General features: G+C 42.4%; 1 protein-coding gene across 1 annotated transcript in view; it reads right to left on the bottom strand.

Moving 5' to 3' along the window:
* Nucleotides 1–18,703, bottom strand: part of GRM8 (glutamate metabotropic receptor 8) — a 930,207-nt gene that overhangs the window by 739,121 nt on the left and 172,383 nt on the right. Inside the window, exon 2 of the mRNA XM_062198428.1 lies at nucleotides 14,306–14,522. Coding sequence (XP_062054412.1) covers nucleotides 14,306–14,522 — 217 coding nt within the window. The remainder of the gene's footprint in view (nucleotides 1–14,305; nucleotides 14,523–18,703) is intronic.

Genomic DNA, 18,703 nt, shown 5'->3' with positions numbered 1-18,703 from the left:
TTTCCTGAGTGATCACTGTATCAAAGCACAAAAATGTTCATAAAATCCATAATGACTAACAAGTCTTAAAATGAATCAGTAACAGAATCCAGAAATTAAGATACGTGAGTTCAAAAAATATTTAGAATTATTAACAATTGGACTCAAAATTCCATATGCCCCATAGAAGTCTCAAAACACAGCAAGAGGCCGGCGCCGCGGCTCAATAAGCTAATCCTCTGCCTGCGGCGCCGGCACACCGGGTTCTGTCCTGGTTGCCCCTCTTCCAGCCAGCTCTCTGCTGTGGCTTGGGAGTGCAGTGGAGGATGGCCCAAGTGCTTGGGCCCTGCACCCGCATGGGAGACCAAGAGAAGCACTTGGCTCCTGGCTTCGGATCGGCACGATGCGCCGGCTGCAGTGCGCTGGCCATGGCGGCCATTGGAGGGTGAACCAACAGCAAAGGAAGACCTTTCTGTCTCTGTCCACTCTGCCTGTAAACAAAAAAAAGAAAAAGAAAAAAAAAACACAGCAAGAAAGATCACCAAATGGATTCTTTAAGAAAGAAAAAGGAAAAGAAACAGCATGGTGAACACTTACCTCCTTAGTTCTTTTTCACCAAAGCATCAGTGGGAGTAAATTTTGCCAAGAAATAATTCACCCAATGCCTCACCTGTGAACTATCCTTGCAGGTGACCCATAAAATCATTCTGGACAAACCCACCCCAGTCTCAAGACTCAAGACGCATCCTGCTGTAGAGCAAGTTGTCTTGAAAAAGTTTTGTTTCAATCATGTAGATCCCCATAGCAACAAGACACTACAGACTTCCAGGCCTGGGACCTTGTCTTTACTCATATCAATGCCAACTCACAGGGTTCCTGCTCTGATGCCCACTCTAGTCCAAGCCAACACCAACCCTTGCCTGGGGACCTGCAATAAATGTCTAACTCATCTTTCGGTTTCATCTTGCTCCTGAAATCCAGTTTCTGCACATGGTCCCATTAAACCCTCAATTGTACCATACAAATCTTCAAATCCAATCCCCTCAAGGGTTTTCCACTGGGTGAGAACAAGACCCACACTTTCAGCCATGTCCTCAACACTGCAGTCCACCAAACCCTGGACAGCTGCCTCACTGGCTGTGTTCTAGCCACACTGGTTTCCTGGCTGTCTCTCAAGTAAACCGGAAACATGCATTTGTTTCATCCTTAATAAGGCTCAAGGTATAATTATTAGCTTGAATGTGTAATGGTTAGTTTTTCCTTTTTTCCTTTTCTTCAATCAGTCTCCTCACTACAGTCTACACCCCTGGAAGTCGGGGACCTAATCTGTGAACTGCCAGCAACTAGCATGGTTCTTACAAACTTGTAAGGGAACCAATCATGTGATAAATGAATGATGAATAAGAAAGCTCCCCAGAGGCCTGGAGTCATGACTCTAAATATCAAAGACTGTAGACCTTTAAGATATCTCCCAGTCAGGAATCATGTCACAGACACTTGTAACCCGGGATGCTCAAAGCCAGCCGGAAGAGGAGCAACACATTCGGCAGACTGATCTTCTACCTGATTTTGCATCCACCCTGTTTGTCACACATAGGAGATTCTGCTCCCTAACCAGAGCTTTAGCTCCTCCAGAACTATAGATCCACCATCCGGCTCTGCTTCTCAGAATCAAGCTTAGCAATCTGGGTGTCAAACCTGGCCATCGTCTACTTAAGCCACTGCTTCTGTTTTCTGACCCAAGCCTGGCCCTGAAATCTGTTTTCCTGGCTCTCTCTCTTTCCCATGTATCTTCCTGTTGTAGATGCATCCATGCCCCTAGAGCCAGTGTCTCCCAAGTACCACCAGGCAATATTCAGTGAATCCCAACCCTGGGTAAGGTACCACCCTCTGTTACAGAATGCCTCCACATGGACTGCTGGCCTGTCCATCTGCTCTTCTGCAAGTCACCTGCTTCCTGATGGCCTGTCTCCAGGACACAGTATTTCCTGTGTAACTTATTCACTCCTTCTACAAGTATTCTTAAAGCATCTCCTAGACCGTGCCTCTTTTTCAGCACTATGTGACTACAACGATGAAAAATGTACACTGCCCACCCATTAAAGGAAGAGAAGTAATTAAAACACAAAATGGTAATATCTCACGGTGCCATAGAAACTGACCAAGACTTTGCAGTGACCCCTTTTTGTCCTCTATTTCGTCTCAATAGAACTTAGGATTCTTTTCCAGGCCTCTAATCTCTGCATCTCAAACCTGAGCAAGCACTAAAAACCAAAATGTATTCCCTCATTGGCTTCCCCCACGTGAACTGGCTGACCACAGCCAGGCCTCCACTGGCTATGCTCTCTTGCGGAATAAACTTGCCTTTGAATGTTTGTTAGATGCTTGTTAATCCCTGCCTAGCCTATAAAAGAGAAGTCTTTTTCTCTTTGACTTTGATTTCTGAGATTGCACAATTCTCTCCATTGTAACAGTCCTTCCTCTGAATAAAATATTTATTTACCCACATCTGGATTTGTTTTCATTATGTAGCACACATAGAGAAACTTAGTTGAGAGGAGGAAGGGCTGCAGTTCATAGAAGTCTTCCTCGAAATCAACTAAGAACAAGGAAACACCAGCCAGACCGCCCTGGGCAGGAAGTTATTCCAAGCTGAGAAGTGGTGTGAATTTCCTTTTGGGTTCCTACCAGTCCAGCTCACCACGCAGACCATAAACTCTAAGGCATTCTTCCTTGCTTGAAGAGGATTATTCATCCCACCTGCTTCTGGCATTGGTAGTAAACATCTGTACCTGGGGAGCTAACCTTTCTCCAAGTCTAGGTCTAGGCCTAATAATGTGTGCACACCCAAACACAGCTACCTTTTTTCAAATGTGTGCCTCTACCCTCCTGCCTCTCCTCAGCCCCAGCAGTCCACTGACACCTCCTTGAACTCCACTATCTCCAAAGCCATCAGAAGGATCAAGTTGTGGCTGTGGCAGGTGCATGGACTCTCAGACTGAGGCACCTCACTACTACAATTCCTGTAGCCCAGGAAGATCCAAGACATGTAAGATCTTAGGTAAGCAGGACTGGAAGCCTCATGAGAACTGAATCGAGGCTGCCTCTCTCAGTAGCTTCTCTCTAGCCCCAGAACCGGGGCTGTGGCACACAGTAGGAACTCCAACATTTCTTGAGTAAAGAAAGCATGCAGTCAGCTCTCCTGCAGAGTTCCACCCAGCATTGGCCTCCCTCTGGCAATAACACTGTGAAGGAGGCCCCCCACGACGTCGAGCACACAAGTCTGGCAATGTTCTCTGAGCATCCCTCATTCCCTTAATAGCCCATTATGTGAATGCCAGCCGTGCGACACAATGCAAATGCGACTCCAGAGTCACGGGGCCCTGTGTACCACCGCCCTGGAAGTCTAACGGAGCTGCTACGAGAGGCATCATTTTTTTCTCACTACTACAACTGCCAGAAGACATGTTTAAATCATGACTTGAAATTCCTTTCCTGACCAAAACTCTACCCAGAGCTGTTAACAAGAAACAAAATGAGCTGGCTTGAGTTTTACTTTCTCTCCTTTCCCCTTGCCTTCTCCCCTGTGGGACCCCCCGTGAATCATGAAATGGCTTTGGTCAGGTAACAATGAAAGAAAGAAAACGTCCAGGACCTGTCACACATGCAAATGCTAGAGAATAGGGACCGTGCAGCACGATTTTGCCAAGGGACATAATCCTTGAAATAATTGGCACCTGTTTCAATTAACTATTCATCTTACACCCTTCTGATTCTATTATACTTGGGCCATTTATTTTTAAGGAAACTGTAATTGTTGCTTAGTTGATAAGTTATGAAGTAAACTGGGAAATGCGCTCCTAATTCTCAGGCCAACTCTTTTAAGACTTATAAAAATGAAATAAATGGATTCTGATGTTTCCTCATTTCTGCAGAAGCGTGTTTTTATGTGATGTTCTTCTATCAACACAGTAAAGTACAGATTGCACCTTAAAGCTCTCACCCAGTGCTGCAGTTTCCAAACAGAATAGATTTAACAAGGAAATGTCTTTGGAAAGGAAAATAAAATAATGTGATTTCTTTGGCACTTAGCACAAAGTTGACTTGGGCATTCAACTGTGAGGAGTGCAAAGAACAGCTGGCACACCCAAGGGGAAATAGAGCTGGCTAAGCTGACCACAGAGGCTGATCCCACAGGGGAAACTGGGTTGTTCAAGGCCCCAAATCCATCCAAAGGACCACTGCAGATGTGGGCTCGGTTCAAGCAAAATTCCATCAATCAGGGCTCATTCCAGCAGCCATGACTGGTCTAACAGATTAAATTGTAAAACCCAATCACCACCAAATTCCTGTGTTGAAGTCTTAACCCCTAGGATTTAAGAATATAACCTTATTTTGGAGATGGAGTCTTTGTAGATGTAATAAATTCAATTAAGATGAGATCATACTGGAATAGCCTAGGCACTCAAATGCAGTATGACTGGCATCTAAGAAGGAAATTTGTGCAGACATGCACACAGGGAGAACACTTTCTTTTAAGACATTTATTTGAAAGTCAGAGTTACACAAAGAAACAAAGACCTTCCATTTGCTGGCTTACTCTACTCCCTAAATGGCCTCAACAGCCAAGGATGGACCAGGCTGAATCCAGGAACCCGAAACTGCAACTGTGAGGAGTGCAAAGAACAGCTGGCACACCCAAGGGGAAATAGAGCTGGCTAAGCTGACCACAGAGGCTGATCCCACAGGGGAAACTGGGTTGTTCAAGGCCCCAAATCCATCCAAAGGACCACTGCAGATGTGGGCTCGGTTCAAGCTCTCCAGAGTCAGGACCCTAGAATATACTAGGAGTCAATACACAGCCAGGTTTCTGGTCAATGGCTTCATGTATGGGTCAGACCTTAACAACTCTGACAGTGCAGGCAGAGGATAGGAAACCCCACCCAAGGCCAGGATGTTGAAAAAGAGTAAGTGGAGTATCATGGTCAAACCTGGGTTTAGATCCACCCCCGAAGAATCTAGAGAGAAGTCAAGGGTGGGGCAGCATTAAGTTCAGTGACACAGAAAGGCTCAGGGATCACCTCAGGATGGTTAGCTACAAGGATCAGCACAGAGAACCCATTCTAAACTCTGTAACTGATGGATTTTGCCTGGCTACAAACTTTTTTTAAAAAGCTTTTATTTAATAAATGCATTTTTCATAGGTACAGTTTTAGGAATGTAGTGGTTCTTTCCCCCATACCCACCCTCCCTCCCCAACTCCCATCCTACCTCCTACTCTATCTCCCATCCCATTCTTCATTATGGTTCATTTCTAGTTTATTTTTATATACAGAGGACCAACTATGTTAAGTACAGATTTCAACAGTTTGCGCCCACACACACTATATAGAGTAGAGTTTAAGAACAAGTTTTGCAGTTATTTCTCATAGTACAACTCATTAAGGACAGAGGTCCTACATGGAGAGTAAGTGCATAGTGACTCCTGTTGTTCCTTTAACGGTTAACACTCTTATTTATGATGTCAGTGACCACCTGAGGCTCTTGCCATGAGCTGCCAAGGCTACAGAAGCCTTGTGTGACCATAAACTCCATCAGTATTTGGACAAGGCCATAGTCAAAGTGGAAGTTCTCTCCTCCCTTCAGAGAGAAGTACATCCTTCTTTGATGGCCCCTTCTTTCCACAGGGGTTTCTCAAAGATCCTTCATGTAAGATATTTTTTTTGCCAGAGTCTTGGCTTTCCATGCCTAAAATGCTCTCACAGGCCTTTCAGCCAAACCAGGAAGCCTTAAGGGTTGGCTACAAACTCTTGCTCTGGGTTCAGACTCATGAATGGGGTACAACTGAAATGGTTGACAAGGATATGAGTGATGCTGGGTAGGAATAATCATGGCAAACTAGGAGCCACTGTTGTCAGGGATCTCATTACCTGATTTTCTATAAGAGGATGCATCTGAGTAATCACTGGGTGAAGGAGAAAGAACTGTCAAACATATTAAACATTTCACAAATATATACATCACAAAGTTGGCAACGTATTCCACATTCATTTGTTTGTGTTACCTTTTTTGTCATGAAGTTAAGTTGCTGTTGAAGTTACCAAACTTAATTCAATGCACACCATACTGTGTGCTCCCTTGAGCTTAGGATCTACCAAGTGCCACCCTCCACTGCCTCATGTCAGGTCTTTTTGTTACAAGAACTGCAGGATGATTTCTTTGGGCATAGTGTTCTTGAACAATGCTTTAGGCAATGATCACATTAATCTGTAATTGTTTGTTTACATCTCTGCATCCTTGGATACACACTGACCTACTAGAAAAAAGAGGCTATGCAGGATTCACCTCCACATCCTCAAAGCCTATACAAGGACAGCCTGATACATGGTAGGTGCACTGTAAATGCTGGCTGAGCCATTTAATATTTAGAAGGTTTAAAAAGGAAGAGGAGTAAGCAGATCTGGTGAGCCAGTACTGATGGGTATTTAATTCATACATTCAACTACATGCTAGTATTATGCTAGGTAATATATTAATCATTCTAAGGAAAAATTCTAACATTAGGATTTCTCACTGCTAGGAGGTACAGAGTCAGTTCCAGGACTGACAAGTCTTGGCTGAATTTATTTTAACCTTAGTTAGACCTCAGCACTGTCTTCTGCTTGTTGGACAAACTGGATATAGGCCCAGGGGAGAGAGAACACTCCTGGGCCACCCATGCTTTCCTTACCACCATCACCAATGGTGAGGCTGGGCTCCTAACATAGTACAAATTGACAGCTGCTGAGTTTTACCACCAGCCACATACTGCCACATGTATGAACTCACTCAATTTGCATACAATTTTTTATCATTCTATAAACGAGGAAATGGGGGCAGAACACAATTAAGTTATTCAAGGTCCCCTTTGCTAGACTATTACAAATATATGGCACTCAAGTCCAGCCAGTGAGAAGTTCTTTATCACTGCCCTGTGCTTATGGGCTAAGGGATTAGGGTTAGGGCTGAACCTATAGACTACAGGCTTTTGTATTTGGCAGAATTAAAAAACATATGATTCTAAGTGACTCAACAGCATGGAAGCCCTTGAAGGTTCTCACGGTGGTTACAGAGTCGCAAAGAAACTGTGTAAGTCACACTCATTATTGAATAAAACATCTCTGCCTTTCAGCTCCCAGAGTCTGACTTTGAGTCTCACATTTTCAACACCACCATGAATCTGATGTTGATCTCCATAGAAAATCATGGACACTTTTGTTATGTGCCAAGGACTCTGCTGGGCAGTGAAGGGGTCCTTCCACCAAGGAAACCACTTTCAGGTGAAAGAGGCATACAGAGAAAAACAAAGGCATTACAGTCAGCATGACAAGTGCTAAGTACGAGAATTTACAGGAAACATTGCTAAAGGTAAACAACATACTTCCAAGTTGTAGTGAAATCTCAGCTTTTTAAAAATTGCAACTGAACAGTCAGACATAAGCAAAGACAACAGTCTGTTGGTATGCTAAGTATAATTAACAGCCAAGGATGTTAAGAACAAGACTGAGGGGCCGGCGCCACGGCTCACTAGGCTAATCCTCCGCCTGCGGCGCCAGCACCTGGGGTTCTAATCTCTGTTGGGGCACCGGATTCTGTCCTGGTTGCTCCTCTTTCAGTCCAGCTCTCTGCTGTGGCCCAGGAGTACAGTGGAGGATGGCCCAAGTGCTTGGGCCCTGCACCTGCATGGGAGACCAGGAGGAAGCACCTGGCTCCTGGCTTCGGATCGGCACAGTGCGCCGGCCGTAACGTGCCAGCCGTAGCGGCCACTTCGGGGGTGAACCAGCAGAAAGAGAAAGACCTTTCTCTCTGTCTCGCTCTCTAACTCTGCCTGTCAAAAAAAAAAAAAAAAAAGAGTAAGACTGAGGGCAGAAAGTCCACCACAGGGGCTTGAAGAGCTAGTACTGAAAAAGTAGGTGGTCAACAGCCACTCAAAGTCCCCTTCTATGATTTTTCATCAGAATTGTCATATATAGATAACTGTGAATATAGTTAACAAATCAACAAATCTGCTCTCTTTCAAATATCCTGTACACTAGCAATGATACCTGACATCCTTACAATTACAGCTTTGTCTTACATTGGGGGAAAAAATCTTTATTATCTACACTCCTTTCGTGAGTAACTCCTGCTATTACCTAGCACTTTAGAGATTTTAAGGAACATTCTGAAGTATTATTTCATGTGATGAGTCCTGACCAGAGGTTCCCCCAATGACAAATAAGGAAATTAATCCTCAGAGGAGATCATTAATGGTCTCATCTTTGAAGAAGAGAGATTTAAGAAGGTCTGACTCCATGGTGCATTCGACTGCATCAAATTTCCATTGTTTACTGAAAACTTAACTACGTCATTGGAACCACAAGTTCAAATGCATGTATTTCAAATAAATGTTGTATAGAGCTGTTTGCTGTTTCACATTAACAGCTGCTGTTGCTGCTTGCCAGTCACTGAGCCCTAAATATTATGAGAGGCCAGGGTGAAGAACAGCTTTGAAATGACACTATTTGATCAAGCTCCGGAGCAATTGTTAAAATCATATACACACTTTCTTTGGATCCCTCCAAAGCTGCTACAGGATCACTGCACCTGCAGTTCCAATTTGCAATTTCCTCAGTCCTCCTTTGAAGTTATTCTTGCCAATTACCTGGTGTTAATGTTAATTAAATATGATTTGCAATTTGAAGTGTAGTGTTATCAATGGGACTCAGCTGTAGGAATATAAAGTAAAATTTTCAATTGAATTAAAATGTTTTCTTTTATTCATAATATTTTACAACATTAATACTTTTGTCAAATTGATTTTTTCCTGCTGGAAGTCATTTTTCCAAAGCAATGAACTTCGGAGGAGAAAAGCTATTCTTTATGTATTCTTTTCTTTTTTGTCATTGAAAATACTTTGTATTAATCATAAAGGGAATCCATTTCAGTTAATAGAAACTTGGCTTTTGTTTATAACCCAAAAAGGAAAAATGTTTTCTTTAAAATGATAGGAAATTTTTAAAACTATGATCAGTGGGGACTTTTCCATTGTATACTAGCAATGAGATATCCTTTCCTTTTCTGCTTCACCCTCACCAAAAATAAATCACCATCAATTTTTTGGCAAGGATCATTTTATACTCAAAAAATGAATCAAATGAATCAATTATATTGGTTTTTTGTATTATCATTTCAAACAGAATCTACTAATCCAATGAGTTCTATAGCCCCTTCCAATCCTGAGATTTTAAGATTCTGAACACACAGACAATAGTCAAAGCTTTCAGCATTTGCAAATTTTTTAAAAATGCCACACATAGTAGATTTGACAGATTCAGGTCTATCCTGTCCCCTGTAATGTATGCAATGACGACTTGAAGCCCTGTCTTCTTCAATAAGCCATTCATAAACATGATGCCTGATTAAAGGAGGTGTGTCACCATACTGTGCAAATCCACAATGAATATACAATGCTTTCACATATTCCTTTTATCTTCAAAGATAAAGCTTTAGCATCCTTGCCCTTTATAATGATAGTGGTAGCATTAACATTTATTATCCTATCTTCTTTTAAAAATAGTATAATAAGGTAAGACAAAGAACTGAAAGAACCTGTCTAAAGACTTAAGGAAATCATTTGTTGAATCACAAGCTAGAAACCCCAGAGCTTATGATGGAAAAGCATAAGTGAATATTATCAACCCCTTTATTACAATATCAATGAAATATGATATTGGATAATTCAAACAAGGCAAATAGAGGACTATAGTCCTAACAAGTGAGAGTGTGTGCCTAACCATGCAGCAACTGAATGATTCACTCTCCACAAGGCAAGAAAGACCAAAGGGGCAAATCAAAGTAAATTAGGCCAGAAAGGCTTTCTAGATGCTCATAATTTTCCAGGTAACATCATAAAGAGAAGCTTCTTGGAAGTGCACAAAGCAGGACAGTTGAACAGCCAGTACATACTCGTTATCAGTGTCCATTTCACTCCTACTGGGATGCTCTTGACTACCTAGAAGCCTGCAAAATCTAGACACTAGGATCCCATCAACTATTCTACTCTAGAACCATGAATTATCCATGTGGTCATTCCATCCAGCCAAGCAGTCACAATTGGAAGAGTCAAGGCACTTCTGAACTGGTTCCATTATGCACTTTTCTATTAACCAAATTCTGTCTACTTGGATGTCTCTCATCCTTACTGAGGACTTGTCCTCTAGGCCATTCTCCCAACTTTGTCACTGGAAGCTAATCCCCTGAGTACACTCTTCTTGACTCTCACTCCCTCTAAGGAGTTGAACCATCTCCTAAATGACACGTGTTGAAAGACTACCCTCAGCACCTCAGAATGCAGCCTTATTTGGAAAGAGTCACTGCAGATGTGAGTAGTTCAGATCATACTAGAGTATGACAGTCTGTGATTCAACATAAGTTTCTTATAATCCAGTATCTTCTAGGAACAAAGGACTTAGACGTACAACAGAGAAGACGGCCATGTGGTGATGGAGACAGAGGTGGCAGTGATCCTCTGTAAGCTGAGCAACACCAGGGATCACTGGCAAACCCCAGAAGCTATAAGAAAGGAAAAGGTCTCCAACAGATTTCAGAAGCAGATGGCCCTGCCAACACCTTGACTTCAGATTTCTAGGCTCCAGAGTTGTGAGACAATAAATTCCCATTGTTTTAAGCTACCTAGTTTGTGGCATTTTTTCTATGGCAGCCTTGGGAAATCAAACTGCCCCTTCACAAGGCCACTACTTGATTCTCTGCCAATTTACCAAACACTTACAGCCATGCCTTCTGGCAAAAGTTCCTGTTCTCCCATGAAAAAATGGCTCAACATCCTAGCATTTTTGCTAAGGAACTCGTTCTATCGTCTCCCATATTACAAACCATCTTCAAAGTACATTGAGAGACCTCCCATGACCACAACTCATCAAGAGAGGGCACTGCGCCTTACTCTCAGCTTCCCCTTGCTAAACCTAGGCCATTATCCCCATACCTTTACATGAGAGTCTCCCCAAGAGTCTAGCCTCAAACCCTTTGCTTCTCACTCTACCTGTTCTGCTCCAGCAACCTCCATTCCCTCCTCCACTATCAGCTTTAGGGAATGAGCCTCAGATCCATGTGAGTTCCTGCTTGGTTCCAGACCATTGTCCTTCTCTTTTCCACTGAGACATCTGTTTTGTGTGTTCTTGACAAGATTCATGCCTTCCTCTGTACAACAAACTTCCCACTTCACCATCTTTTTTTGTTTATGGTATTTGCCTTCTCCTACTTGCCCAGATGTGGAATTTCAATTTCAATTTAACTTCTTTCTTATCCTCAACTTCTTCAAATTAGTTGTGAAGCTCTACACACACTCTCATAAATGACTCTCAAGTTCATCTCCATGATCACTGCTCCCATATCAGGCAAAGATTGATAGTGGAATGAATGGCTTCTCAGCTGCTCTCCCCATCTTCCACTTCTCATTAACACAATCTCAGATACACAACCTATGGCTCCTTCTTTCCTCAGCAGTTTCTTCCACTACCTAGAAAATTGAGGGTTAAACACTCTATGATTTTGAAATACTTAACTATGCATCAAACTGAAGCCTTTCAGTTCTATCTCCCATACCTCTCTGCACAAACTATGCTCCACTCAAACTGTGCTATTTGCTGACCCAAAATATGCTTTTCTGAGTTTTCCAGTAAAAATTCCAGTCAAGAAATCCCCTAAGGTAACATTAACAACTAGGAAATCAAGGAGCTATTTCCTTTATTTTGTCAAGTACCCCCTGTCCTTCTCTCCTTCATAAGGAACTCCACTATAGAAGAGGCATCATTGACATGCATTCATAACCACATAACCATATTCACTCCAACTTCATTCCTCCAGATTCACTCCCAGACTTCTCCAAGACTAAGATTTGTTAACAGAAATAATGTTCTACTCAAACTGTACAATTTATCACTCAACAGATTTTCATTTCACTATCATTCCATTATTATCTGACTGAATTACACAGAGATAAGACATAGGAAGCTCATATTTACATCGAAATATCTTAGCAGTCCATGCTACTAAAGAGAAATTCAGAACAGGGTACAATTTGAGTTGGAAGAATATATAATCTTCTTAATAGGCAGACACTCCACAAAATGAATTTTTACATCTTCTTCCCAATCAAGCTGAGGTTTTTAAAAACACACTACCAACATGGTGACAGAGATGTCATCAATGTTGTAGTAAGAGCAGCAAATGTTACAGAACTAATGAATTTTCATTAGAGTCAGATAATTTCAGAATGGGTTAAGTTGCTACCATTTGCCATTCCCATTATTATCATTGTCATGTAAAAGGTTTAATTTTCAGCTATTTTTGTTCTAGATAAAATCTTTGTCATTAAAATGAGGGATGATTTTGATATTTAATATATTCCATGGCATACTCTAGTGTGGTACTAATTTGGCCTTTTCAGTATTCTGCATATTAATTGACAATCCATCCCTCCTCCACTCCCCAGATAAGTGAGAACTGAAATAGAATGGACAGCCAATCACGTCATAGAATACTGAAAAGATCAACATAGAAGAAACGTGCTCCTCTCTAATCAGAAGCACACACAAGGCACTAAAATTACTTTCTCCCAGTACGAAGAACCAAGATAGAAACAGGAATAATGAATGGCACATCTGAATCTTTTCATGTGACAATATTACCAAAGCATAGCAATGCCCCCTAAAATGTGAAAACTAAGTATTTCTTATTTTAGTCAAAAGAGTAAAACTGCACTCACTCAACTTAAACAATGCACTTCTATCAGATTCTGCAACAATTGGCAAGTTATGCCCTGTATTGAATTTTTTGCAGTAATCTGTTTCATATACACAAAATGTGTTCTTGTTAAACAAAGTCCAGGATCATTACAGGAAACTTATTTCAACATATGCTCCAATTGTTTCCCCTTCTTGTTGAATTATCTCTGGTCAGAACTGTTACCAGCTGCTTACATAGTACATTAATCTTGCTTCCAGAAGCTATTGTTTTCATGTGAGTAGGACTTTCTTATAATGATAAACTTGGGATTTTTATCTAATATAATTTTCCAGATTTTAAAATTGAATTGAATGCTTTGAATCACTTTTATAGTAATAGTGATCAAATTAAATTCTAAAGATCAACAATTATGGCATCATGTACACTTAGAGCAAGTGTGAGCACTAGTCCTATTAAATCCATTAAACCAATCTATCCAGCAAAACCAGGCCTTTTCTACATTTTCTGCAATAGCACAGCCAAACAAACAAATATAGTAAATAATGTGTATAATAAATTTCCACGTTTTATTATGTACAAAAGAACACACCCAAGGCATCTGCAAGCCATTTAAGTGAAAATCTTATTTTGATATCTTTAGACTCTGTCCTTGATAACTATGGTTAAGCCCAAATCATTCCCATGATCTTTTCCTAAGTTGAAGCCTTCAAGAAACACAATAAATTCATCTACATAATTTCTTCCTTCAAGTCCAAAATTAATGAAAATAGATAATAGGCACTTTAATCAATCCACAAAACATTGCAACTATTTTTATGGAAAAAGCTAATTCATTCTTAATCAGAATGATGATATTTAAATAATATGTCCCCTACCACCTGTTAAGGCATATTGTTGGCTAATCAGCAACAAGGTATGTACTCTGCCTTGGGCTTCTTTGCTCTGCTGGGATGAATTCATGACCTCATAGGTGAAGAACTCATCAGCATCTTGTTCTAACCAAGAGTTTACATCTTGCCCTTAATCCACAGTAAGTTTTAGAGACTTAGGAAAGAATAAAAATGCAAAGAGTCAAAATAAGGCAGTAAGAATACCACTTAAGTATATAGCCTTGGGGCCACTGCAGTATTGTTTTAAAATGATTATTAGTCTTAATCCCTCTAGTGCTGGACAGTAAATTCCAATGACCTTTTAATTTAATGACTTGCGAATATAAACTTTCACCTGGAAGAATCAAATAGTATGTCATTTATTTAAATTTGCAGGGGCTCTAACATGTCAGCCAACTCCCTCATCAAAACAGACAACTTTAATAAATGTTTGCTGGTGTCAGGAGCAGTATTTCCTAAATTAGCAGCAATGTGCCACGCTGATGGGCCTATGAACAACAAAATTATTGCTAATAAGCCCAGCATCCCCCTAGACACCCAGGGTCGCATGTCTGAAGGAGCTCTGATTGTCCCATACAGATCAGGCAGCACTGATCAGACTTCAGTAACCTATTCCTCCAAATAATATGATCTGATAAATATCTGCTTACCAATCTCCCTGGAGATCTGGGTGAAGGCCTCCACACCGCTCTCTCCATAGTTCCCTTCAGAAGCCAGAGTTGACACATAATTCCATCCCAGAGCCGTCACAATGTCCACCATGGCTTGCGCTTGGTAGGAATCAGGCGGCACCACTCGAGAGAAGAAGTCGTACCTGGTGTTATCACTTAGCTCTGGGGCTGTGGATGCATAGCTGATTTGAGGTATCTGCAAAAGAAACAAACAGGTCATTTCAACCCAGAGGAACCTTGCTGAAGTGCTACAGGAGGTGAGGGGAAGACAAATTCTTATCTGTACAAGAAAGAATTCAGACTTGAGACAGCAGTGGAAAGCCAGGTAGCAAGGTTTAATGAGGTAGGACATCTGTCAAAATGGATGGGCACTCTCCAGACTGATTTGAGAGTACCCAGTTATACAGATGGGGCAAAGCATGGTTACAAGGTTTAATGAAAGCCGGCGCCGCGGCTCACTAGGCTAATCCTCTGCCTTGCGGCGCCGGCACACCGGGTTCTAGTCCTGGTAGGGGCGCTGGATTCTGTCCCGGTTGCCCCTCTTCCAGGCCAGCTCTCTGCTGTGGCCAGGGAGTACAGTGGAGGATGGCCCAGGTGCTTGGGCCCTGCACCCCATGGGAGACCAGGATAGGCACCTGGCTCCTGCCATCGGATCAGTGTGGTGCGCCGGCCGCAGCGCACTGGCCGCGACGGCCATTGGAGGGTGAACCAATGGCAAAGGAAGACCTTTCTCTCTGTCTCTCTCTCTCTCACTGTCCACTCTGCCTGTCAAAAAAAAAAAAAAAAGGTTTAATGAAGAGACTACACCTGACAGGTTAGGCATGTGTCAGCAAAGGCCTGAGCGCGGAGAGCCCAGCCTTCATTCAGATTGCAGCTTCTGAGGGCAGTGTTCAGCTCTTCCCCGATTTCTCCTTCCCACGTACCACTCTTGGTGTCAAATAGGTGAAATTTCTCCCAAGGTTACTACCCAGTATTATTGGACTAGGAAGCCCACTTGGCCCTGGGAAGAGAGAATTCTCTTGGGAAGCCTCCCTTGGGGGTAAGGCTGGGAACACCTGTAAAGTTATGGAGTATGGGCAGGACTTTGTAGTGTAAAATACTGGGCTATTTCCCACGCTTCTAGAGGCTGCAGTGTTCCTTGATGCGGGTGCTTTGTTTTCCTTAGGCCCCTTTCACACACATGGGCCGATTTCTATCTTTGTACCAAACAGAAGGGAGAATTATCACAAAACTCCAGAAACCCAAACATATCAGCCTGAAGGGCCTATATGGTTGTGTGACCATCAACTTCATTAGAGTATTTTATAATGGTCTGAGGGCACACCTTCAACACATAGTGCATATAAATAGCAAGACAGAATTTAGTTTGGCTTCAGGGTCCATTGTTGCTGAAGCCAAAGCAAAACAGCTGTGCCTTTCGCTATTAACTTTATTTGTTCTGTACATGATATATTCTGGTACAGAAATGAGAGTGAGATAAAGGTATAGTATTATACATACATCAGAAAAGATCACTACTAAAATTGTCCTTGGCATCAGGACATAAATGCCATATAATAACGAGATTTTTGACAATCTTAAGACAGCATTTTTGTAAATTACTTTAAATTTTATAACTACATTGCCTAATAGATATAGTATCTTGAGTACCACAAAAAGATCTAGGACTGAGAGTGGGGTGGGTAATCGGTACAGCAGTTAAAATGCTGCTTGGGACATGTCATATCAGCATGCCTGGTTTGAGTCCCGGCTCTGTCTCTCATCAAGTTTCCTGATAATTCACATCCATGGAGGCAAAAGAAGATGGCTCAAATTCTTGAGGCTTTGCCACCAACAAGGGAGACCCAGAGTGAGTTCCAGGTTCTTGGCTTCAGCTTGGCCCAGCCCAGGCTGTTGCCGGCATTTTAGGATTAAATCAGTAGATTGAAGATTGATATTCTCATTTTCCGTCTCTCTTCCCTGTCCATCTCTCCCCCATCCATCTCTCTCTCTCCGTCCCCATGTCCATGTCTCCATCTCCATCCCTGTCTGTCTGCATCTGTCTCCATCCCCATCTGTCTGTCCCCATGTCCGTCTGTCCCCATCCCCCTGTCTCCCTGTCTCTGTCTCATAGTAAAAATAAATTTCTAACATTTTAAAAATAGGGGCTGGCACCCTGGCATAGTCAGTGGGTAAAGCTGCCACCAGTAGCACCAGCATCCTATATGGGTGCCAGTTCAAGTCCTGGCTGCTCCACTTCCAATTCATCTCCCTGCTAACCTGCCTGGGAAAGCAGCAGTAGATGGCCCAAGTCCTTGGGCCCCTGTACCTCTCATGGAAGACCCAGATGAGGCTCCTGGTTTCAGCCTGCCCCAGCCCTGACTGTTGCAGCCATTTGGGGAGTGAGCCAGTGCATGGAAGATCTCTCTTTCTCGCTCTGCTTCTGATTCTCCCTAACTCTGATTTTCAATTAAATAAGTAGATCTTCAAAAAATTTTAGAAATAGGTGTCAGAATATCCAACCATGCCTCCTCCTCTGATAAGCATCTTTCCATACCTCCCCTCTAGACATTTTCCTGAAGAATTTAATTTCAAAAATGTTGTGTCATATTTCCTAACATAAAGAGTGAACTGCTAGATTTTTTTCTCTCAAAACCAGGAATCCTGGGGCTAGCGCCACGGCTCACTTGGTTAATCCTCTGCCTGCGGCGCCGGCATCCCATATGGGCGCCGGTTCCAGTCCCAATTGCTTCTCTTCCAGTCCAGCTCTCTGTTGTGGCCAAGGAAGGCAGTAGAGGATGGCCCAAGTGCTTGGGCCCCTGCACCTGAATGGGAGACCAGGAGGAAGCACCTGGCTCCTGATCGGCATAGCTCCAGCCGTAGCAGCCATTTTGGTGGTGAACCAACGGAAGGAAGACCTTTCTCTCTCTAACTCTGTCAAATAAATAAAATTTAAAAAAAAAGAAAACCAGGAATCCTATGTAATTTCTCAATGATTTTGGAGGGTGAGCTATGCACCTCATCAGTCTCTGCTGCCAAGCTGGATCAAAGTCCAGAGGCCAAAATGACTCCAAACTCCAACTCAGGCTACAAGCTTGAAAAAGCAAGCTTGACTTCTACATAAAACAATTAACTCTCCATCATGATCTGCAGTTAATGTCAGTGCTCAAAGAGGATGTCAAAGAGGTAGTGATTCTACCTTCTCACACAGGGTTGCATACCCTGGAGATCCAAGAGAACCCATACCCTCTGCCTGGATGATTTTCAATCTACATGAAAGCTCTGATTTCACTACTGACTTCTTTGGAAAGCTCTCAACATCTGGAAAAAAAAAATTTTAGCAGTAAGCATAATAGCCAAGTTTAATAAAAAGAATACAGCTGACAGACCAGTCAGGCATCTCAGAAGAAAAAAATGAGAGCCTGGATAACCTTTAAAGGTCTACAGAGTCCTACTCCATTTGGGGGCTGGTGAAGAAACAATAGAATTCCCAAGATACCGAAGTCCCATTTATCCAGCAGCAGAGCATACAATGTCCCTGGAGCTCTCCAGGGTGCTGACAGATCCGTTCAGCTTCTGAGTAGTCTGTACTGACCTATAGGTAATAGTGGTTATTCACCTTAGCTTATTTAACACTAAATTCCTCTTATTTAACCCTAAATTATTTAACCCTAAATTCCATTTAGTTCCATTATCCTAGTGGGGACCATGTTAACTTACTTGTTGACACTGTAAAAGCATGAAAACTATCTGACCTGCCTCTTCATCTCTCTTCCAGATACACTGGCCTTATCTTAACAAATTTTTCCCTCGATTAGGCTTTGCTCTATTCTACAAGGACTCCCCTGTAAACCTCAATTCATGGATCATACCTTGGTCAATTTTAATTTCTTCTAGAGGACTTGAGAAAAGGACCCTTTTCTAAGTAAAATTTTCCCAAGGATCAAAGAACTTGGGGCCCCCCTTGTGATATAGCAGGCTAAGCCTCTGCCTGCAACACTGGCATCCCATATGGTGCTGGTTGAAGACCTAGATGCTCCACTTCCGATTCAGCTCCCTGCTAATAGTCTGGGAAAGAAGATGGCCCAACTGCTGTGCCCCTGCAGCCATGTGGGGGACCAAGAAGAACTTAAGTACTCTTGGCTTCCACCTGGCCCACAGCCAGCCATTGTGGCCATTTGGCGAGTGATATCTCTGTCACTCTTCCTCTCTGTAACTCTGCCTTTCAAGTAAATAGTTTTTAAACAAACAAAAAGATCAACGTTACCTACAAGCCTATGTTCTAATGAAAGAGATTCAGCAGTTGGATTCACAATGGAAGGAGGGAGGGTGTGAGGGTGTGTGTGTGTGTGTGTGTGTGTGTGTGTCAGTCAGAGGGAGGGAGGAAGGAAGGGAGGA

Source organism: Lepus europaeus, chromosome 1 (genome assembly GCF_033115175.1).
Source record: "Lepus europaeus isolate LE1 chromosome 1, mLepTim1.pri, whole genome shotgun sequence".
Classification (NCBI taxonomy): Eukaryota; Metazoa; Chordata; class Mammalia; order Lagomorpha; family Leporidae; genus Lepus; species Lepus europaeus.
Note: the sequence above shows the minus strand (reverse complement) of the source record. Positions and strands in the feature narration are given on the sequence as shown.